This window comes from Quercus lobata, chromosome 1 (assembly GCF_001633185.2).
Source record: "Quercus lobata isolate SW786 chromosome 1, ValleyOak3.0 Primary Assembly, whole genome shotgun sequence".
Classification (NCBI taxonomy): Eukaryota; Viridiplantae; Streptophyta; class Magnoliopsida; order Fagales; family Fagaceae; genus Quercus; species Quercus lobata.
In genome coordinates, this window is record NC_044904.1 from 16,710,673 (window position 1) to 16,734,666 (window position 23,994).

General features: G+C 31.3%; 1 protein-coding gene and 1 long non-coding RNA gene across 2 annotated transcripts; one reads left to right on the forward strand and one right to left on the reverse strand.

Annotated features, from left to right (window-relative positions):
• Positions 1 to 7,019: 7,019 nt before the first annotated feature.
• On the reverse strand, positions 7,020 to 9,186 carry LOC115982640 (heat stress transcription factor B-4b-like). The gene is made up of 2 exons (XM_031105329.1): positions 8,786 to 9,186; positions 7,020 to 7,860 (listed from the first exon to the last, which is right to left on the reverse strand). Exons 1-2 carry the CDS (start codon positions 9,032 to 9,034, stop codon positions 7,282 to 7,284), a joined length of 828 nt encoding a protein of 275 aa, XP_030961189.1. The 5' UTR covers positions 9,035 to 9,186; the 3' UTR covers positions 7,020 to 7,281.
• A 10,679-nt stretch (positions 9,187 to 19,865) lies between these two features.
• LOC115982717 lies at positions 19,866 to 20,693 on the forward strand. The gene is made up of 2 exons (XR_004089720.1): positions 19,866 to 20,145; positions 20,240 to 20,693. It is a non-coding gene; the product is annotated as an uncharacterized LOC115982717 (long non-coding RNA).
• Positions 20,694 to 23,994: the final 3,301 nt, after the last annotated feature.

Consider the following 23,994-nt stretch of genomic DNA (forward strand, 5'->3'; position numbering starts at 1 on the left):
TATCTTACCTGATAGATCGTAAGTAGTAGATAAAAAATGATAGGTTCAGATGATAATAACAAACAATCAATCACAATTTACTACATAAAAGTAAGACAGTTGTGGCAAAGTGTGTCATACTACCATTATTCTTTTGTGACATGCATTCTTGGAATCTTACCTCATTGCATATGCTATAATCAATGAAAAAATAGAAGCCCTTTTGGTTCTCATCACTAAGTAACTAGTCACTAAGCTCTCTCATTCTCTTTTGAGGAAATGGCTTTTTTCTTTGTTTTTCTAAGTCTCTTTCTCTCTCTCCATAGAGTATGGAGCAAATAGATGAATTGTCACTGAAAGAGCTTTACAAACAGTTCTTGGTGTTCGATCATGGATGAGGTAATATGGCATTTAGACATATTCTTTTGTTTACTTGGAGATTTCCACTAAGGCATACAAACTTTAGATTTAGATGCTTTGTCTCCTAAAGTTTAAGCATATGATCTATCAAACCCATCATCTTTGAAGTTAGTTGCCCCACCTATTTTGTCAATACAAAATTATCACTCTCTTTCTCTCTTACCAATCTCCATCAAGAAAACTATGATGTGGACTCCTTAAAATTTTAATCAATAATACACCTTAGCCCCACTTAGAGTCATGGTGCTCGTGAAGACTCCAGTTTTCCCGGCCCGTCCTAGAATAGCCTCTTTTTATGACACTTGTAATGCTAGGTTGTAAAGAATAGATAATTTTTTCCCTTTTCAAATTTCAATTCTTAAGAGATTGAGATCAATATTCAATTCCACTCATATGAATCATGATGAAATGGGAGATACAAATGAAGTCCTTAAAATTTTAAGGAGTAACAATCTAAGTTAAATGATTAAAATTACAAATTCTTAACGGTTTAAACCTTTTAGGTTGAATGTTTTTTTGAATCAATGATTCTAAAAGGAAATCTAGAAATTATAACTTTTAAGACAAGTGGTATATTATCATAATAATGATAATAATAATTTTCAACATATAGCTTTTCATTGTCAATTGCCTTTTGGTTAGTTGGCATCTTGATTACAGCTGGTGATCTTGTATCAGGGTTCAATCCACCCACCTTTAAGTTTTACTAGACATAAAAAGAAACAATAATTTTCAAAAATAATGGGAGGTAATAGATAGCTAAATGACATATCCACGTAAGAATCTAAAGCTTCTTCTTAGATATTTATTTTTTGCTTTTAATTTTTGCTTTTATTAGAATAGTAAATTTAAATCTTCCTCTCTATATATTTTTAAATAGAAGGGGTATCGCCTAAAATATATGTGGGCCATGAGTAAGTCATTCTAAAAGGAAGTCTATCGATTAAACTTTTAAGACGAGGGATTCGTTGTCAAAAAGATAATGCCAATAATTGTTGTATAGTCTTTCATTTCCAATCGCCTTTCGGTCAATCATCATCCCGATTCCAGCTGGTGATTGTGTATTAGGGTTCAATCCCCCTACTTTTAAGTTTTACAAAACGGGAAAATAAACACCAATTTTGATACATAATTGGAGTTCATGGATATCTACATGGCATATGCACTTAAAAATCTAAAATTTCTTAGATATTTACTTTTTGCTTCTCTTTTTATACTATTTTTTTTTCTTCCTTTTATTAGAATAGTAAATTTCTCTCTCTCTCTCTCTCTCTCTTTCCTTTTATATATATATATATATATATATATATTCATAAAAATAAAAATAAAAAGGAGAAATATCTCTTAGAATTAGTTTATGAAAATACAAAGCTAGTTTCAAAAGTTTTAGGACTAATGCTTGATTGCTTGATTGTTGTAAGTAAAAATTTTCATCTTGACATTTATGAATGAGTAGTAATGGGCATGGGTTGCATCCTCTCCAATAACTTAAGCTACCCATAATTAGACACATATGATCACTTGAATGAATCAAAAAAGAAAAAAAAAAGGGTTTATGGTTAAAAGTGTATGAATAAATGTCCTTTAATTTTCTACGCGACAACAAATTTATATCAAGCAGGCATTCTCCAAACAACCTTGCCCACGTTGGAGGATTGATAGAGAGGGTTACCATTAGACTGCTATTTATCATATTTTTCAAATTCTGTTGCTCGAAGGGAAAAAAAAAGGAATGAAAACGTTGGTTTCTTGAAATCTGTTAGATGAAGGAAAATAGTAAATAAATCCCACACAAAAAACTAATATGCGTTTTCTATTTAAAAATATAATAACATTGAGAAAAAAAAGTCTATTTAATTTTCTAAATATAGTTAAATAAAATATAAAATAGGGAAAAAATAGATAATTAGTCTATCTATATATAAGAGGAGATTATATGAAAAATATAACCAATTTTTTCCTTTCCTTGTATTTATGGTCATCCACCGGGAGTTTCAGGTTTAATACCGATATTTTAGCAACAAATCCAATAAATTATTGCTAAGTTATGGAGTGTAAAAAAAAATGGAATATTGATGGGCATCACATGTGTTGTCTTGATAAATAGCTGTAAAAAGTGATGTAATACAAGTATTTTTGAATTTTGAGCACATCAATATATCTTTTTCTGTAAGTTTTTTTCATTACAAACAATACAAATATGAAAGTCATTTGCATAAAAATGAAAAATCCTCCATAATTAAGGCCCGCAAAATAATTAGACCTTCTTCTTGAAACGTAGAAGAATTACCAAAGATACAAAGTCATTTGCAATCTTAATCTTATTCCATGAATTTGATTTTTCTTTTAATTATAAATTTTTAAGAGAGAGAAAAAGATAAAATTTTGTTTGTAAATTGTAAGGAGAAACGGATGGAAGAGCAATGGACCAGGATAGTGGGTCGGTGAGTACTGTGTAGGCCAGGCGGGGTTGATCCATAACATCTTGTATATGATGGACCTCAAGGGGCTTTAGTTATAACATACAGGCTTTTGGGTTTGTCTGGAATTGGTGACCCAGAAAGGGTTGGTTTGGTTACACTAGTTCTACTTTTTATTATATCATTTGTAAAGAGTTAACAAGAATTTTCAACAAATATAAATAAATAAATAAATAAATATATATATATATATATATGATTGGTAGAATACTTTAGATCATCTTGAAATATGTGAGTTCTAGTTATCTTAATTGGTAAAGTCCATTGTCATTAAATCTCCACTTACACAAAAAACAAATTAGTATCTTGATTTGATTATAAAGAGTAATGATCAGAAGCGGATGTTATAATTTAAAACTATCTCAAAAAAAAAAAAAAATTTTTTTTTGAAATATAGAAAAGTGCATTATAAGAAATTGATTAAGCTGTCGTTGTACATATTACAATATACAATGAAATTCTTATTTCTTAACAAAGAACTAAGAAAAATCCAACTCGAAAAATCCAACTCCAAGAAGATTTTTGTGGAAAATATAATTCTCTTCAGTTGTTAAAATAATGGCTATTTTATTAGAGAAACTTTTTTTTGAGGGGGGGGGGGTGTTTTTTACACTTACAATAAACAAAATTGTTTATCTTATACTACTTACAATAAATAGGGCACTCAAGAATAAAATAGAAAGATTTTTGATACTTGGCTGAAAATTCACCAATCTTTTTGTGTATCTGGGCAAAAGTTAGGTAGTCTTGCAGTGGTGCTTCGAGCTCTCACAAAGAGGGTGGGACCCACCATGGAGCCCCTTCATTTATGAGAGCTTTTTTTTTTTTTTTGAGAGACTATTTATGAGAGCTCGAAATACTGTTCTGGGACTATTTTTTTTTTTGGGTATATCTATTGCGCACTTATCATTAAAGTAATCCTCTTTTGGTTATTTTTTGTTGACTTCAAGAAAATTTCTCGTTAACTAAGATTTTCAACCACATCAAACAAGAACTTTATTCCCACTTGGGCCATGCGAAAAACCCACTTGACTTCAAAAAATAGTAGGTTGGGCTGTTCTGTGGGTTGAATTATATTTATGTGTATATATGTGTGTATATATATATAGGGAATCCAAAAAAAAATATGGTTATTAAAAAAGCTTAGGCCTCAATTTTATTTATTTATTTATTTATTTTTGTATTTTTGTTATTCTTTTTCTTTCATTTGCTATTCGAGAGAAAACAAAAAACTATTTGAAAGAATATCAAGGACACACTAAAAGTTATATTTTATGACCCATTTATAGAAGGTTTAATTTAATCAAATATATATTGGTAACCCGGCCAATCTGCGTATTGAAACCACCTATATTTTCAATCGATCAACCAACTATAGAGGCTGGTGGGTCAGTGATGGTTTGGAATTTTCCTAACCCACCACCACCAAGAAGAAATTGATTAAGAATTTTAACCTCGATCCAACTGGGTAAAATCTTACTCATGACACATGTGTAGGATCCATATGCATGGCTCTCACATACATAAATGACATGAGATAAGTGATCTATACATGCTAGAACAATATATTGTTTACTTTTAATTCACTTGAGATCATGAATTAAAATAGGACACCTAATTCTTAACATACAAAATTTGACTCTAAACATGTTTGGAGCCTTAATTAGGCTCCAACCACCAATAGAAAAATGACATTAGTACTTGTCATGTACAATGCCTATGACTTATATTATTTGGTTAGTTAAGTTAAGTGAGTTATGTGTATTATAAATGATGGGACACATTATTTTCCTATTGGCAATTGAAGCCAAACCGTTTCCGTCCCAAAAGAGCATTCTTTACCCAAGTCTGAACTCTGAACAACTAATTTTCTGGGCCTTGGATAAATCCATTCATAGTTTTGGTTGCACCGACTTAGGCCCCGCACAAAATGGCCCAACATGCTTGAGAGATAATTTACTTTACTGCTATTCTTGGTGTTGAAGGTGCACCTATATTATGAGCATTAAAAAATAATATTAAAATTAAAAAAAAAAAAAACCTTAATAACTTACATAAGAAGATGGGAAACAAACTCGAGGCACAAAAAAAGGTGCATTATATTACAATCCCAAAGCAATTTTCATCAAAAATATTCTTTTTCTCACTTTGCTTGCTTAATTGGCTACTCTTTTCCCCCCTTTTCTATGGCCTCTTTTCTTCTTTTCAGAGAAAACAGAAAGTAAAAATAAAATTAGATTCCACATGATGAAAACGCCAAACTCAATGCATGAAATGATTGCTCAATATCCTCTCCACTTACACCCTCTGGATATTCTCGAATTCATTATTTTTTACCCACTTATGATCTGTTTGTTTCCCTAGAATTCTGGCTGAAAAGTAAAGAAAACAATGTTTGCTTTATCACCTAGATTGCTGAGTGCCTAATTAGTTAGTTTGTTAGTAAAGAAAAATGATTAGCCGTAGTGGTTAGTGTTTAAATTGTTGTTGGAATTGAAAGTGAGGGACACAGAAACAAAAAAAAAAAGCACATTGAGAAGTAATTAATTTTAATTAGCCCCAATAGGTGAAAAATGAGAAATTTAAAGTATTTCATAAGATCTGGTCTCATCAGCACAATTTTTTATATGGGATATTAATACAAATTAAGGGGGTGGAAAAATTAAACAAAGAAAGAAGAAGCTTACAAAGATTATGTATGGCTATGGTATTTTAAACACAATCTATATTATTAAATACGAATAATGCAAAGCTTCAGATTCCTACAGTAGAACATTTTGGTTAAAGAAAAATCATGACTCCCTTTTCTGACCATCTATTACAAATTAACGACTCTATTAATTTTTCCTTATGGATAATTTGGTATAATGATTAATTAGAAATTCTATGTAAAGAGGGCCTTGGCTCCACCTTGCCTAGGAACACTTGGAAGCAGTTATGAAAACGATGCCATATTTTAAGGTTATAGATTTCATCGCAATCACCTCTTTGGTTTGTTTATTTGAATAGACAATATATCATAGCACTCTATTCTTTGGTTTTAGGTTTATGGCTACATGTATTTTCATCTTTATAAATCAAAATTATTAAGAGTCTTGTAATTTAGAGATATTATTTGGTCTTTTATAAGAGGAGAACCATGGTTTGAATCTCCCCTCCTTATTTATTATAATTATTGAATTATATAAAAAAAAAGAATTAAAAAAGAGAATTTTAATTCAAAATAAAAATAACATAAGAGGTTCTTAATGCCTCACTATATCTCAAACATAAATAAGACTACAATTTAAAAAAAAAATCATAAAATTTGTCCTTAAATTAAGCTAGGGCTGCCTTAATAAATTTTGAAGCCTAAGACGAAATCGTTCTTTGTGTTAATTAAGTTTTTGTATTTAGATTTTGTTAATATATCTTTTACAAGTTAGTAAAATTGACTATATATCATTGATATATTATTCGATAAAGGCAAAGCATTTTTTTTTTTTTTTTTTTTTTTTAAGAATTTCAATTGGGTTGGATCTCTATAACTCAATACTTTGGGGCACTTTTGGAGATGGGAGAAAAAATGCAAAACCTATATTTATATATATATATATATATATATGTATATATATGATTTTTTTTTTAAAAAAAAATCAATTATCTACATAAACTTTTAGGACTACTTTGTACAATTTTGGCGGCCCTTTGTTTAAGTTATGGAGGGCTTTGTGACCTTTTATAAAATTTTCGGATAGGTGGAGCCTTAATCCTGGGTTTAGAGCTGACATTGTTTTAAGCAAGATGAAATAAAAGTGTAGATTTTCGTGAAAGTCCAATGTACTTGTCTTGTCTATATCACTTGAATTTGAATTATTGTATTGCGGTATTTGTACTATACATTAAATTGTGTTACACGGTTTAGTCTCTCTGGTTAAGCTTAGAGTTGATCTCTTTATATAACCCTCAATGAATTCATTATAATGTACAATTCAATAAGTAAAGATGGACCTATTTTACTGTGAATGATCTAATAAATATATCATATAGCAGACTACTATCAGTTACGTGTTTCTTTTTTTAGCTTCTCTATCTCTCTTTATTTTCAGGATTACTTCTTTACAATAGTACCTAATCTGCTAACAATATAGAATCTATAGATACCAGCTTATGCTCAGGGTAAAGAAAAAAAAAATGAAAGATGGCTTTGCATATTAGTAATTTTTGGTAAGGTTTCATAGTCTTTAATTTAATTAATTTTTTCCTAGGAAAAACTGTAGAGGAAAAGCCAAACTTGCTCATTCCAAGAATTGCTACTGAATCATGAAGTAGCTTAATTAGCTCAGCTGAACTTGAGCTCTCAACTGTACATAACATTTTTGCTAATAAATCTCAGCCAAAACAACTGGAGCCTACCAACAGTTTAAACATTAGAGACCCCAAATTTCAATTCTTCAGAATGCAATCTCTTCTTGCCACTAAGAGGGACTCCAAACAGTTTGACAGTACTGTTTGTATCCTCAGTTGAAGTCACCAAAGACTTATTACCCAAGTTGCAGCCTTTCACCCCATGAACACCCACAACATTTTGAGCCTCACATAAAGAATCCAACTCTATGAGCTTGGGAATAGCATGACTGTTTCTTTGGTCAAAAGATACAGGTTTTACATGGTTTTGAATGAAGTAGATAATGTCATTGTAGAGATTCTTCATGTGAGCTAGTTCTGACAATAGCATGAAGTTTTTTCTCCTCAGTCGCTGATTATCTTCTGTGAGAGCCGTAAGGATATCGGTATTGGGTTTTGGAGATGGCAATGGAGAGTCAAACCAAGCTGCATTATCATCTGGTTGGAAAAATTGGTGTGGTTGGTCATGGTAGTACTGTTGGTGATGGTGCTGAGGGGTTTTCCTTCTGTGGATCTCGGATAATAAGTGCTTTGCACCTTTTCTGAAGTACTCGTTTGCAAATTCCCATCGGTCTGAAACAATCTTTTTAAAACCCTGAAAATATAGCCATTAACAAGAATGAGAAGAGAGGGAAAGTTTTGTCTATATATATATATATATTAGAAGCATGTAGACACCCATTGAAAAATTATGATGGAATATTTATTGAGATGGAAATGGAATGAATAATCTTCTATTACATTCTTGATGTTTCATTTTATGTTTCACCAATCATAACATATCATGTGTCTAATTCTTTATTCATTTATTCAATTTTAAACTTTGGTTTTTTTATGATGTGATGTACTATCACTAATGGAATATAAAGTATAACACTAAAGACGGGGATACAAAATTTTTATTTTGAGAGATTTTTTGCATTTTGCACACTAAGATCTCCATTTGGGTGATCTCATGTCTTTTCCAAAAGAAAAACAAACTACAATTTTTCTCTAAGGTTTCTAAAGGGTAGAACAATGGTCTTAGGACTACAGTTTATAAAGCAAAGCCATCAATGATTTGACTCTCTCACTCTTTTAATTGATACTACTAGTCTTTAAACTATCCAAAGGAATATATATTGTAAATGTGTACATCAGACGTTCACTTGTCATCAAAGGCTAGAGCAAGTGAGAAACACACTAGAATGTATCCAAACTGATATAAACCAACTCATCAAACACAAACAGTTTACAGAAACTGATTAGAGGTATAGTTTATAGAGAAAAATATAATCGATAAATAAAGCTGTATGTGTGTGTTTGGTGTATAGGTATTGAACTGAAAAGAAAAAGACAGGGAAAAAAGCACTATCCAGCTTACTTATCTCAATTGACGTGATTTGAAAATCACCCATTGAAAAAGACTTTTTCATGGTGTCAAAATAGAGTGACCAGGTTAACCAGAGACTTGTGTGTGTGTGTGTGCGTGAGAGAGAGAGAGAGAGAGGGAGAGAGAGCGATTAGTGTTGTATTCTCACATAGGTATTAAGCTGCCTAACAAAGCTTGAAAAGTTGTTGTGCTTGAAGTAGTTTGGTAGGAGATCTCTAGCAAACTCAGGAGGCCTCCACACAACAAAGGTGGTTTCATCTTCACCCCAAGACACAATGTGATCAGTGCGAGGGTCATCAACCAGTTGGTATGTCTTTGTCAGAAATGGCGCTGGCACTGTCTTTTGAGACTCCACTGAGAACACCATCTCTTCACACCTCTCCATTGTGAAAGCCATTACCACCAGACTACTATGCTTCTTCTTCTACCACATATGTCTTTACAATGACTCTCTATTCATTCACTCCAACCCCGCAACATGTTTAAAGCTCTCTCTCTCTCTCTCTCTCTCTCTCTCTCACATAAAGAATTTTCTAACTTTAGCAAAAAAAACATACGACCATGTCACTAAAATAAAAGTTAATCCCTGTGCTCTCTGGTTTTTTACCTTTAAAAAGCAGATGGGCATGTCAGTAAACTATTTCATTTTTTTTATTTCTAGAATTACTATTATGTAATAAGATCCTATGAGCTATTAATTAGCTATTGATTGTTCCCTTGACTGCATTTGACAGTAGAGATGTATGTGGATGTCTCTTAAGCTTTTACATTTGTTTATTCCCCCCCCCTCTTTTTTTTTCTTCTTTCTAATAGTTGAATTTATATGGGCACTCCACTTTTCTGACTATTTAGTGCCCTTTAGTGTATTGACAATTTCACCCCAATTAAACTACCATGAATCCTTGATGCTTGAGTAGAAAATAGATATGCTTATCACTGTCGTTTTCCTCTTCTTTAAATTATATAATAAAATAAAATTACTGTTAAGAATTCAGTCTTTCTGAAAAAATTAAAATGGTTTACCAACAACTTCTTTCAAATCTAATACAAATAAGAGTTTTATACACTAAATATTACTTTCAAATCCCATACAATAATCTTGATGTCTTATATTTTTGCCACTATCCTTGACCAAAAATCAAGAAGGCTCTTCCCTATGTTCAAGGGGAAAAGGATTAAAATAAAAGGTAGAAACTCAAATCAAAGATTTATATATATATATATATATATATATATTTTTTTTTTTAAATGCTTATATTTTTGTTCCAAACATAAAGAAGCCAAGTCTTGCAATTTCCTAGGATAATAATGTGAAGACATTGTTAGATTTTTATTTCTTTCTAGGAGGGACATCATTCTTATCTAGAAATGGAACTTGAAAGCTCATGATGACATAAATTAATTAATGTGATCCATAGATTTTAACACTTGATGCATATAGGCCCGCGATTTCACCAATTACACCGTCCATTTCAATATGTTGGACGCACTGACTTTCCTGCCTCTTATTTATTTATTTAATTAGTACATTAATTAATTGTAAGGGAAAAGTTTATTTGTCTCTGATTTATTGCAAGTACAACATACTATAGTTTGTAATTGATTAGAATCAATGTAGGAATAGAATGGTTGTACAAGAGCTTAAGTTCCATGACAATTTTAGATAAAAGATCCAATTAAACAAACTATATAGGACATTCACATGCCTATATTTTGCATATGGTAAGGAAAGCTTAATTCTTAGAAGCTACCTCAACAGAAATCATATTTTGAACATTTACCTAATTAAATAATCAGAAAAGGAATCCTAAACATTATTTCTCTAACAAGATTGAGTCAACATTGGGATATCTTACGATGAATGCACTTATTATTCTAAAAATTCTTATTGAAAGCCATCACATGCTTACCATGAACCTTTAATTCTTGCAACTTTGGGATACTTTACAATGAATGCACTTATTAATTTTGAGAAATCACATGAACAATATGTATATGTTTGGTGCATGCAATTTAGAAAGGTTTCTTTCTATTTGAGAGAGAGAACAAAAGATCAACATGGATTGACCTTACATGTACAATAGAAATTACTAAATTACTAAATATTTAGTATTAAACTTTGCATATTACAACAAATCCATTAAATGGTATGCATATAGTAGACTAGTCCTATGGTTACAGCATGTGTTATATAATCAAATTACTTGCACTACAGGTAGGGTTATAATTCATAGAGCATGCAAGACATATGTTAGTGATAGTGAGTGATAACAGGGAAGGAAGAATAAGAAATGCAAGACACAATGTGTGGCCTTTTCAAGTAGGGACTCATAGAGTCATGTAACTTGATTTGCGAATAGATTGAATTGTGTGACAAAGAACCCAAACTAAGATTATATAATGTACTTGAAATTGACTAAGATAATCCAATGAGCTTGGGTTGTTTGTTATAATTAACACTGTTCAATCATCTTATTAAAAAATTTGTGATTCTCATCTATTCAAGTTAACTTATAGAGTTTAATTTTGGACATAGTAAATGTGTTTGTCAATATAGATGTGCTTCCCAAACCAGGGATTGAATATTAGGTGTCATTTCAATTGTATTTCAATCAAGGCAAATACCCTCTAGTTAATGTAACTAGGAACTTCTAAACAATGATAAATCATAGTTAAAATGTAATTTATACCCTCTAAGTTTAGGGTTGGTTTTAAATTCGTCCTTCAACTTTCAAAATTTGCAATTCACATTAAAGGATGTAAACAGTATTATAATCTAAATCTTCATTACTTATACCACAGTATATTGCCCTCACCAATTGATCTATAAGGTTGGTTAACAGTGAGACACAAAGGCAAGCACATGAGGATCCCCTCTTTATAACCTTTCCCTTATGTCTGCATATAGTCATATAGATATATTTTACTCAAAAAGAGAAAAGAATATGGATGTATTTTATGTATGTTAGTTGGAACATTCCTAGCCTTCCCTCATTTCTGAGCTCTGACCTCTTTATTCATTTATTTCATAGCATTGTACACATTCCAAGGCACACCCGTGACTTAAAGGGTCTAGGAAAGTTTTTCCTTCCTGTAACAGAGCAAAAAAAATAGTATATTTATCCTCTGGTAAAAGACTACTTTTAAAATGAAAAATCATTTTCTAATTCTCATTTCTGTCACTCATGGCCAAAGGAGTGCGGATTTCAATTCTCAAAGCTGCCTCCCTCTATGAGAGGAAAAAAAACTGGTCTCATGCACGACCCCATTAGATTCCGTTGTTGTGGGAATGTCGCAAATGACCCCATCACATTAGTCTTAATTAATAATTTAATATGAGGCTCTCTCTCTCTCTCTCGGATACTTAGGTGGTTGAATGTGATTCACGAATGATTTCATTAAAAATATTAGGAGATGTCAGCTGAGTCCCTTCTCTTGATATCTCTTCTTTATATATGTGAAAGTATACTTACAATTGATTTGGGCTACCTGGGCCATAATCGGTTATGCACACCCCTCATACTAAAGGAGAAAGTTTGAGTTTGAAATGTCTTGAATGTATAGTTTGGTGTGGCACCTATGCTGACTGACGTGGCAAGATCTTGTGTTGCTGACATGACACTAATGACGAGGTTTTCATTTGGTTAGCATAGCAGAATTGCTAAGGCAGATAGAATCTTGTATCAATACCTTGCATAGAATTGGTGACCTGTAACACCATGTGTTTGTTTGTATGGCACCTTAAGTTTAATTGTATTTTTAAACATAAAAATCAAACAAAACCAAAATTTGGAAGATGTGATTGCAAGTTGTTTGAAAATATATGTTAATTTCTTTAGTATTTAACTCATTCAATGACATTTGCTTATAAAAGTTAACGTTTATCGGTGTAATTTATTCGTTGTATAAGTTGGTTGAGTTTGGGTTCTAAATTTTTTAAAGAAGATAAAGTTTCAATATGTTCAAGATGGGGAGTTGATACTCTTTTACCCATATTTTTGCACCAAAATGAATTTATGAGGGAAAATTTTAATTTATTGGTGTAATATTTTCATTGTAAAAGTGGGTTAAGTCTTGGTAAAAAATTACTTAAAAATGAGAATAGATTTTCTTTTGCCCACTTCTTTTGTATCAAAATGAGTGAAACTCGTTTCATTAGAAGGTAGATATTCGGGCCTTCAAAACATAGACAACTTTGACCTAGTTTGAATTTTTTTTAAATAAGTTAGAAATAACTATTTGGAGTTGACACAAGAATGTTGAATCCAAGAAGCACTAAATTTCAACTAAAACTTGATTGATTATCAATCGATTGAGATTTGTAGACCTTGTTTTACGTAAACTTGTTTTTTTATTAGGTGTACGTTTGGGTTAGGTGGAAAAATTAAAATTATTGCACTATTCAGCTTGTTTTTGCTATTATTCATGGGTCTTACGCACTTTTTGGCACTATTTATGGCCCCATTGTACTATTTCAACTAACTTTTACCTTTATCTACAGTACTTTTAATAATAACTTTTCAGTTTCAACAAAATAAGCGGTATCCAAACATTACCTAGATTTTGGTGTTTTATTGAAACCCTACTTATAACACTTAAAAAGAAAGCCTCATAAACATTACTTTCAGAGGTGAAGAGAGGTTGAAGCCCTATGCTAAACAAAGAGCAAAATAAATCTCCATTACAATATGCTCGTAAATTCAAAAGGCTAAATTCTTTATCAATTGGTGTGATCAAAACTTTTTTTTTTTTATAGATAAGTAGATAGTTTTGTTGGGGGGAGGAGGGGAAAGTTGGGGTTCAAAGCTTGAAACCACAGAACCAATCAACCAGCGCAACATTGCATTTAAGGGTGAGGGACATTTAAGGGTGATTTGGTGCTTCGGGACTCTATTTAGGCTTTTGAAAAACCAAATGCTAGTCTTCTTATGCCAAAAGCTTGCAACACCACTTTATGTTGTATTACTTTTTGCATATATATATATATATTTGTTTGGTCAATTGAAAATTTTAAGAAGTTTTCATATCATTACATTGTACAGGGTACAATTGAATATAAACTATCAATACTTTTAAAAGTTATGAAAAAGTCGATTATAATAGGATCACTATGAAACCATAAGGCAAAATAAAAATTTAAACATTTCTTATAACATTGTAATTGGATTTTGGCTTGGAAAGGAAATTTATTATCCAAAATTTTGTAACCATTTTCTATTCCCAATCAGTAAGTATCATTACATAGATTGAAAATTATAACTTCCATTCGATATATCTTCAAAGACTCAAATCACTCGGATGGTAAGACAGACTTAACTTTTAATAAGATAATATGGGCTCTTTTCCCCCTTTTTTCTCTTACATTTTAGGGAAAGTGCACCAAAATCATATGAAAGCCACATCTGATTTCATTTCTTTGATTACCATGGTGGATCCAAACACACCCTTTGCCTTTTGCATGTGTTACACAATGATTGACTGGTCCTCCCTATAGGAGACCTTTGTTTCAGAATACAATGCTTAGAATCCTAAGGTCCAAAGGAAGAGATTAAAATAATGAGGAAGATTCTATTCCAAATTAATATGACCGACTTCCTCAGAGTTCAGAATTTGCAGTGGACGTGTTATGCATTACATCACATGATATATCTCAAATTTCCATGTGACCCACTGCTTGCACTTTTGCATCAACAAGTGAAGAAATAGAGACCCTTTGTCTTATATTGGCACAAATCTAAATGTATTGCATGTGGGTTATGAGCGAGAGGAACCATCAATAAACAAGAATATCATATGTTACATCAAGTAGAGATTTTGATCAGATTCTTGCAGAAAGGAAATAAAAATTGTCTTCAGCTTAATAAAGTTTATTCAAATGGTTTGCTGACTGAAGCTACATGAAAGTTCCTTGCTTTAAAATTTTAAAAATGATAAAGTTGCATATCGAGCAGAGCTACATTCACTCAATTTTTAGCTTCAAGTGTTCCACGTTATTGGTGCAATAAAGTATGGTTGCAGGTGAAGAATATTTTAGTACATATATAGAGGACAAAAACATATATGTCTGATTGAATTATATATCAATATATTGCTGAAAATTACAAAATAGATTTAGTTCTTGTTATTATGTGAATTCAAAATAAGTAGGGAGAAAGTGCTGCTTTTAAACTTTGAAAGTTTTACAAACACCACCTTTTTAACTTTGATGCAAGTGTCAATTTAGTTATTAGACTTTTTATTTGAATAATTAACTCTCTAATCTTTAGATTTGTGACAAATCAAATATGTTAATAATTTGTCATTAAAACTAACAGATTTAAGCATATTAGTGTCAGTTGGACTCAAGTGAGTGTCAACATAGTTATTATACTTTTGATTTGAATAATTAACTCTCTAATCTTTAGATTTGTGACAAATCAAATATGTTCAATTTTTTTCATTAAAAATAACATATATAAGCACATGATATAGTAATCATGTGATTTTTAAAATTATAAATGTCGTGGTAGAACCATGTGTACATCGCACGATTAAATTCGTTAATCTTTAATTGAACATATTAATTGGAAGATTTAATTTATCACAAATAAAGTTTAGGGATTAATTGCTCAAAGCTGATTAAAAACAGGAACTAAATTGACCCTCATATGAAAACCTAATAGTGTTATAATAAGCTCTCCCTTCTTCTCCTGCTTGCAAGCATAACGGTGACACCAAACACCAACTCCTCCTTTCCTTTTGTGTGTTAAGTACAAAACAGATTGAATAAGGGGCTGAATAAGACCCAAATTTTTAATCCTAACACAGTAACACAGGCTAAAAGAAAGTACGTATATTTTTCACATGCAGATTGCAGACAACAGATAGTCACGCTAGAGTATCATTGTCATATACCTCGTTGTTTTCATGTTAGATCTTTGTCTGCTTTGAAGAGTAAGCATCTGCATTTTAATCTTCAATGTCTTGTCAAATAATTGATAGATCAAAATTGGTTATGGGGAAATGATATACCAGAGACTTGGTCTTAAAAGTCCTCGGTTTTAGTATCTTCAAGGCCTTCACTTATCATTGCAGACACACACACATCATGCTCATGGTTTTGCATATAAAACATCAACTTTCTCAAAGTATCTGACAACAGAACATACCACATACTATATGCCTAATTGGTATGGTGTACTTATCAATTATCATGGTGACTATTCCCTTTATAGCGATCCTATTCCCTTCATAATGTTGCTGCCTCTTAATAATGCAAACTATAACTCACTTTTTTTTTTTTTTCATAATTCTATAGAGAGAGAGAGAGAGATTTGACCCATAAACTTCTTTGTTTGAAATAATTGGAGGTGCTAATTAATTATACTTTAAGGACAAAACTTAAATACAGTATCTTAGATACTGCTCTTTAAGTTCTCCTCTTAAGATTCTGCTATGTGGCTACTTAACTAAAAAATACACTTTCATCCCATGAGAAAAAATTCACATGACAAAATCTTAAGAGTGAAACCTTAAGAGCAGCATCTAAGTATTGTACCTATATCTTGCTCATACTTTAAAGATACTTTTTGAAATTGTTACAAGTTGAACCATATAATTTTGTTAAGTTTCAAATAAAATCTGAAAATTTCAAATTGTATAAATTTAAACTCCCAATCAAATTGGAAAATCCAACCCCCTAAACCAAATTTGAAAAGTTCAGGGTTTAGATTAATACAATATTTTAAAAAAATTATTATAAAAAAAAACCTGCACCACCATATCTCAGCCAAATCATTAAATTTCACATGCAAAGGATCTAAGGACAACTTTAACTCATAATGGATTTATGTTCCTTAAGAGAAATGGGTTTGCATCTTGGATTTTTGCATCATTACCTCTCATGCATTTGTCTCTGTACAGTATTCTAAAGAAGGATCATACTAGAATAATATGATTGAAATTCCAATGATAAAGAGCCATACTCTTCTCTTTCTCTCACTTTCTGGAGAAGTGGGTTCCAACCAAATAGTTGGTATATTCATGCATATCTAGTAATTTTTTCCCCCTTTTTTTAGTAAATTTTTTTTCCCCTTTGTGAAAGTGAGTTTAGGGATGCCTGAGAAGAAGCAATAATGTCATATTCATGAAGCTTTTTTATTTTTTCAAATTTCATTGAAAAAAAAAGGTGGAAAGATACTCTTGGTGATGAGTGACTTGAAAGACAAAATATGCTTTAGAAAGGAACATCACCTTCTTTTCTCCAAAAGACAACAATATATGGGTCAAGCTCTGCAAAGCATTAGAAAATTCATTGATTGCTATGTACTTAAAAGAAGATGGAAAGAACAATTTCATATACTTTTCCACACTCTCTCTCAAGTCTCATCCCCACTTCTATGTATACAAAGGTTGGAATATTTATTATATAATGTTATGTTTCCTGTGTCCATGAGTGCTCAAACATGTGCTAGCTAGCAATTTTTTCTGCTTCTACGTGGAAAAGCATAGCCTAAAGATAAGATAAAAGGTATCTCCTCCCATCTTAGTTAGAGTGATAAAAGGAATCTCTCTTCTTAATGAAAATATTGAATTGGATTTTAGTCTTCTAGTGCTTTGAAGACATAACTATTTATGTTTCCAATACTCTATCCAAACATTCCTGTTTTTTATATTAGAATGGGTACGTACTTCTATACTGTTCCAGGTTTATTTTACATAAAAAATAAATTTTAGACATATACAAATTTAAATTTACACCACAAAATATGGGAATGGTACACATTTTTCAAAATTATTTATTTATTTTCCACTTCAATGAGCAGCTGTACATTGAAAAGTATAGATCAGAATCATGTAATCTTGTGGAAATTAAGCATGCACGTATAGCTGCTCTCTTTGCTGTTTCTTGTGCCTCTCATGCAGGCTTCTTCAAAATTGATCTGGAAAGGGAAATGGTTAAGCCTCCTTTGGATGTATTGAAGATTTGGATTAGTTTATATCTGTGATTAGATTTGAAAGATTTGTGAATTGTGGTTGTAATTCACCAATTACATAAATCAATAGTTCAACCCGAATTAATATTAAATCATTGATGGGTATCAAGTTTGATGAACTACGTTAATTGTTGTGTTTTATGGTTATGGTTAATTTATCATTTGACACCTTAAAAAAAAAAAAAAAAAAATGGTATCTGAGCATGATAAAACAACAAATCATGCCAAAGAGAGAGAATACATACAAGTATCAAGATGTATGAGTGTCACATTAATCATTTTTGTCCCTTCTTAAAAGGACTTTTGACTGTTTTACATTCAACAATAACTACATTTTTTTTACATCATGTGTAAAGTGTGGGCATTTTTGACAATTGTGGATACCTGGGTTTGAAAAATGTTGACACTGTGTGAAGTGTACCTTAGGTCTGTGAAACAGTAATTTGTCCTCCCTACCTACCTACTGGACCACTACCCGGCCTGTTACTAGAGTTTAAGAACAGTGGGCTTTTGACTACATGAATACGGCCTTTTGTTTGCTTGAATGATCAAATTTTGTAAGGGCCCAATGAGTACTTAAGCATTTGTGGCCTTAGTGGGCCATGCAGTGTAATCTCGACCTTTTAAACTTTTTGGGTTTGGAGGTCCATTGAAAATATGATAAAACAAAATTAGTCATGAACACTTTTGTAAGTACACTGTACATCGATTCTAAAAATAAAAAATAAAAAATAAAAAAAATACATTGTATATCAAAATGTTAAGGTAAAATGCACATATATTTCATTTGAGATAAGCTTTTAGAAATACATCATAATTTGCACATAAAAATTTAAGAATTGATGCATTTAGGATATATTTGACATAATGTAATAGATTTTGTAATAGAATGGTTATTTATAATAAGGAATAACTATTTAGTTTTTATTTTTTATTTGAGAAACAAACTATTTAGTTATTTGATTACATTTTTATTATAGAAAAGAGTTATTCCCTAGTGATTGCTATTCTTAAAATTTAGAAATAGTTATTTCTCTTAAAATGGACTATTATAATTATTCCTTAATAGTTGTAATAATTTTTACAATTAATATATTTCTAATAAATGCAAACTTTTTATATGCATATAACAATTAATTATTCTAATTTTACCTAACATATGAATAGTAATAGGTATTATACATATAATAATGCTAAAGATACAAACTATTTTGAGTAATACTATAGCCACAAACTATTTTACAATATTTTTACAAACTGCTGATGTGGCTAATTTTTTTATTAATTTTCATATAGGTCTACTATTAATATCACTTTTTCATTTACCAGTAATCACTCAACACATTAGCAATTTGTAAAAAAAATTTGTAAAATAGTTTGTATTTCTAGCATTATTCAACTATTTTACAAAAAAATTTACAAATTACCGATATAGTGAGTGATTATTGGTAAATGAAAAAGTGATATTAATAGTGGGTCTAGATAAAAACCAATAAGAGGCTGGTCACATTAACATTTTGTAAAAATTTTGTAAAATAGTTTGTAACTGTAGTGTTACTCTTATATATACAATGTTTTTTTTTTTTAATCAATAATAAATTTTATTACTATTCCTACAGTAATCTACTAATTTTCATTCAGTATATTAGTGCCCTTATATTTTTAAGTCAAGCAAGAATGGTTGACCGTTTACCACATTTTATGATAAATGTCCTAGAAGAAATTTAAAGGGGTTTTTTTTTTTTTTTGGTTGAGAAATTAAAGGTAGTTGTTGAAATGTTCTAGAAGGAATTTAATAGTTTTTTTTTTTTTTTTTTTTTTTAAAGAAGAAGAAGATTCAACCTTTCTAGCTATAGACTATAGACTGAGTGAAATCAAAAATTCAACGATTGAACATCATCCCAGCAATCTGGACACATTTTCTTAAACATATTCAGAAATTGTGAACGTTACCAATATAGTACACAACAATTGTACTTCCATATGATACTACAACGAAATTGGAGTTACAATCATTGAATGTACACAACAATATTAAATGTACTGCTTGCATTTTGTGTAATACGACTTCAACATTTTAATAGTACAATGGAGTTTGCATAAAAGGGAGTACAAAGTTGTACTGACTGTTAAATACTATCAACAATCTATTTGCAAGTACTGAGGTGTAGTACATTTTAGCAAAGTACATGAATTTTAAAGTGTGCTAGGCTATATATATAACAATGGGATTATCTCCACTGACATCATCAAAATCAAAGGAAAAAATATAAGGAATCCAACAAAGGTGAAGGAGTCCTACAGGGGCAAACTGAGATCACATGTGGGCATTCATATGGACACTCATTGTGCTTGTGTTCTTGTGTGTTAGATGTGTTCTCAGGTCGCCCCTGTTGGATTTCCTTTCACTGTGTGTTCATCTTGCCATCAATGTTTGATCAATTTTAACTTAGATGGTGTAGACACAGGCTGACATGCTTAGCACCACAAATGATTGTGGCTCAACCGTTTGGATAAAAGTTATGTGGTCAAGGTAATAAGAAAAAATTCTACTGTTTATAGTCATATTTTATTATTATTACTTAACACCGCAGATGATCGTGGTTTACTTAAACTTTATCATGTAGGGTGTGGGACCATACAAGCACTAGATAAGACATACCGCTAGTTGAACCCACAACCACAGACTCACAAGGTAATAAGCCATGAGAGCTTCCTACCATCAGGTCATTGGCCATTGACAATGTTGTTAGATTTTGTGTCGATATTGGGCTCTTTGAATGGGATGATATAGTTTGTGCTTCAAACTGATCAGAATTCTACAGCTACTTGTGGTCATATTTTGGAGGCCATTCACAGGCAGTTGCAAGGGATGCAATTTAGTGATTTTATTGTTTTCCTTTTGTAAATCTTTTAATTAATGTGGCTTATCAGTCAGCAGATAAGGCTGTGGAATCAGTTTGATTGGAGGATTTACTTCCTTGTTTTATTCCAACTTTAGTTGCTAATGTATGGGACCTTTTGTAACTAGCCATCCTCAAAGATGGCTTTTGGACATACAATGATGTAATAGTTTCTTGTCAATTAAATAAGACCACTTTTTTCTACCAAAAAAAAAACATAACTCTCTCTCTCTCTCTCTATATATATATATATTAATAAAGATTCATAACCTTATATAAAAATGAAAAAACGAAAAATAAAAAAATTGCATTAATAAAGATTCATAACCTTATATAAAAATGAAAAAACGAAAAATAAAAAAATTGCAATTTAAATGCTAGGGCTAAACACTTATTTCACATTGTTAACATGGCATGCCAGGATAAAAGCATTATATTTCACCTGAATCCATTATTCACTGTTAACACCATTTTTATTAGATTCTCAAAAAAAAAAAAAAAAAAAAAACACCATTTTTATTATGTACTAATCATAACTGGTTATAGAAAAATGTGGTATTCCTAGACTTACTGATTTGGTCTTAAGCAAATTTTCACTCCTAACCAACTAATAAGCACCCTCAAACTGATAAATCTTTTGGTTCGCTATCACCAATGCAATTAGTAAAACAATTTTGAACATCAATTAGAAAGCATCTAATTCATAACACAACTTAGGAACCAAAATTCTTGCTAGGCTATTTTACCAATGGCAAAACTTAGATTTGATGTCCATATTTAATTGCAGGGATTAAATAAAATAGTGATCAAACTAAAATCCTTACATCAGACATTATATGGCAAGCAACTCAACTTCCATAATTTCCTTCCAAATCCCTTCCTAGTATAATTACTATATAATAATATGTAATTATAAAAAAAGTATAGCATGTAATTATAAAAAAAGTATAGGTGTGCACGCATACTATACTCTTTCTTGATTAATTTTCATGTAAATTTTCAGTAAATTCTTTTTACAAACTATGCACGTTTTGTTTGTTTATTTAGGTGTGCACCAATTTATTCACAAAAAGAATCGATATAGACCATAGTGTATACTTTATAGATCTGCACTTCTGCAGTACCATATGGTGTACAAGAACACGACTCTTCGAATCAAGGAATCTCACCCTGTGAATGGCAGATTTGTGATGTTCATCCATCCAAGGATGCTTTGCAGGTTGATTACTGCAATGGACGACTTTGTAATGCACATATTTATACCAAGGAGCATTGCCACTCTTAGCCAACCCATTGATATGGGCAATGGAACAATAAATTCATTATTTCTTATATGTTGATATCATATTGAATTGTGTGAATGAGTTTTTACTATTAGGTTTTTTTTTTTTTTTTTTTTTTTTTTTGGTGTATATGCATTTTTGGTCCCTACATTTTAAGCCGTTTCTCGATTTGATCCCTAAACTAATTTTGCTCCTAGGTGAGTCCCTTCTTTTTCATAGTCATTTTTAAAAAGGTCCCTGCCGTCAACCTAGTTACAGAAAATGCTGAAGTGGCAGATGGAATGCACTGTTTGCTGACATGGCTAATAAAATAATAGTAAAAAATATATTTATCTTTTTTAAATGCCATGTCAGTGTTTAAATTAATAAAAAAAGCCAGCTAAGAAAATTAAAAAAAAAAAGTAAATTAAATTTTTTTTTAAAAACCTTAAATCTAATTTAAACTAAAATCATTTCTTAAAAAATAAAAATTCATAATCGTTTTAATTCTTTTTGTTTTTGTTTTTGGTTAACCTCATCAGCTTAAAAAAAACTTCTACACTCTCTACCACTAAACTCACAAGCTCAGCCTTCTTCTCCATTAGGCGCCGAAGCTCACAAACTCACAAGCAGACCAACAGGGAGAAGATCAGTGCGAGCAGATCAAGCTTCTCTCTTGATGCGGAGAAAATGATGGGAACAATGGATTTCGTTGGAAAAATGAACTTGACCTGGGTGAGAGAGAACGATGGCGTTGGAGCCTTGGATCGAAGTGGTTGAGGTCGCTTTGCATGAGGAGTTTTCCACCGGAGAAGGAAGGTAGAGAACATTGGTGCTTTTGTGTTGTTAATGGTGGATTCAGTGCTATTGATGGCGAGTTGATGGTGGATTGGGTTAGTCAATTGGGTTTGTCTTGATTTGGAGAAGAACATGAAGAATGAAGTTCATGTTCTGGGTTGGAGGTTTCTAGGTTTGACATTTTTCTGAGTTGGAGGTTTGATGATTTTTTTGGGTTGGTTTTCTCATGTGGGTTTGGGTTTGATGATTTTTTCATGTTCTGGAGGTTTCGATGGAAGATAGAGATTTTGTATGAAATTTTGCATTGTTCTGGGTTTGATTGTGCTTTTATTCTAGGTTTGATTGTTCTTGGATTCGAAAAGAACATGAAGAACAAGTTCTTGTGTTTTTACCTAAAAAATAATGAAAGCAATAATAATAATAATAAATTTAGATTTAAAAGTTTTTTTTTTAAATTTAATTTGAATTAAATTGAAATTGAAAAATATAAATTATTTTTTTTTTAATTAAACTGATATGGTTTTTTTTAATTCAAAAAATGCTGACATGGCATTTAAAAAATCTCAAATAAAATATTTTATTATTATTTTATTAGCTATGTCAGCGATTAACATACCAACAATGCGCTCTATCTGCCACTTCAGCATTTTTCATAACTAGGTTGAAGGTAGGGACCATTTTAAAAACGACTATGAAAAAGAAGGGACTCACCTAGGAGCAAAACCAGTTTAGGGACCAAATTGAGAAACGGTAAAAAATGTAGGGATCAAAAGTGCATTTATACCTTTTTTTTTTTTTTTTTTTTTGGCTAGAAGTAGACATTTTCAAGCTTTGGGGGTAACAACTTTGAGATAAGAATGAGTAAGATAATACACTACAAAAAAATGTTTATTACAAAAAAAAAAAAAAAAAGGCTAAATTGCAAAGTACACCCCTAACGTTTGGGGATGATTGGATTTTACACCCCAACGTTTGGTTCTGTTAGCAAATCACCCCCCCGTTAGTTTTTGTTGTTAACTGCCATGTCATCTTGCTGATGTGTTTTTTTTTTTTTTTTTTTTTTTTTTTTGGTGCCAAATAAACCCTAAAATGACACAGTTTCAATGGAAATGATGTGCTGACCTTGCACGTGCTAAACGGCACTGTTTTGCCCAAAGAGAAAACAAATTTTTTTTTGTTACGACATCGTTTCCCCACCAAACAAAAAATCTCAAAACCCAGCCCTTAGCTCCCTAACCCACAAACCCAAACCTTGCAACCACCACATCAGCTTTGCAACCAACTCTTGCTTTGTGAACCCAAACATGAGTAAGCTCCAAGGCGGCAGCAACGACGGTGATGGGAATGGCTATGGCTCTCTCTCCCTCTCTTTTTGGATTTTTCTTGCCATTGCTGGATTGAGTTTTTGGGTTTTTCATT

Excerpts from the sequence above, each read along its gene's own strand:
- LOC115982640 (XM_031105329.1), bottom strand. The coding sequence starts at position 9,034 with ATGGCTTTCACAATGGAGAGGTGTGAAGAGATGGTGTTCTCAGTGGAG. Across the intron at positions 7,861-8,785 it reads TTAGGCAGCTTAATACCTAT|GGTTTTAAAAAGATTGTTTC; the intron begins GTGAGAATACAA and ends CTATATTTTCAG.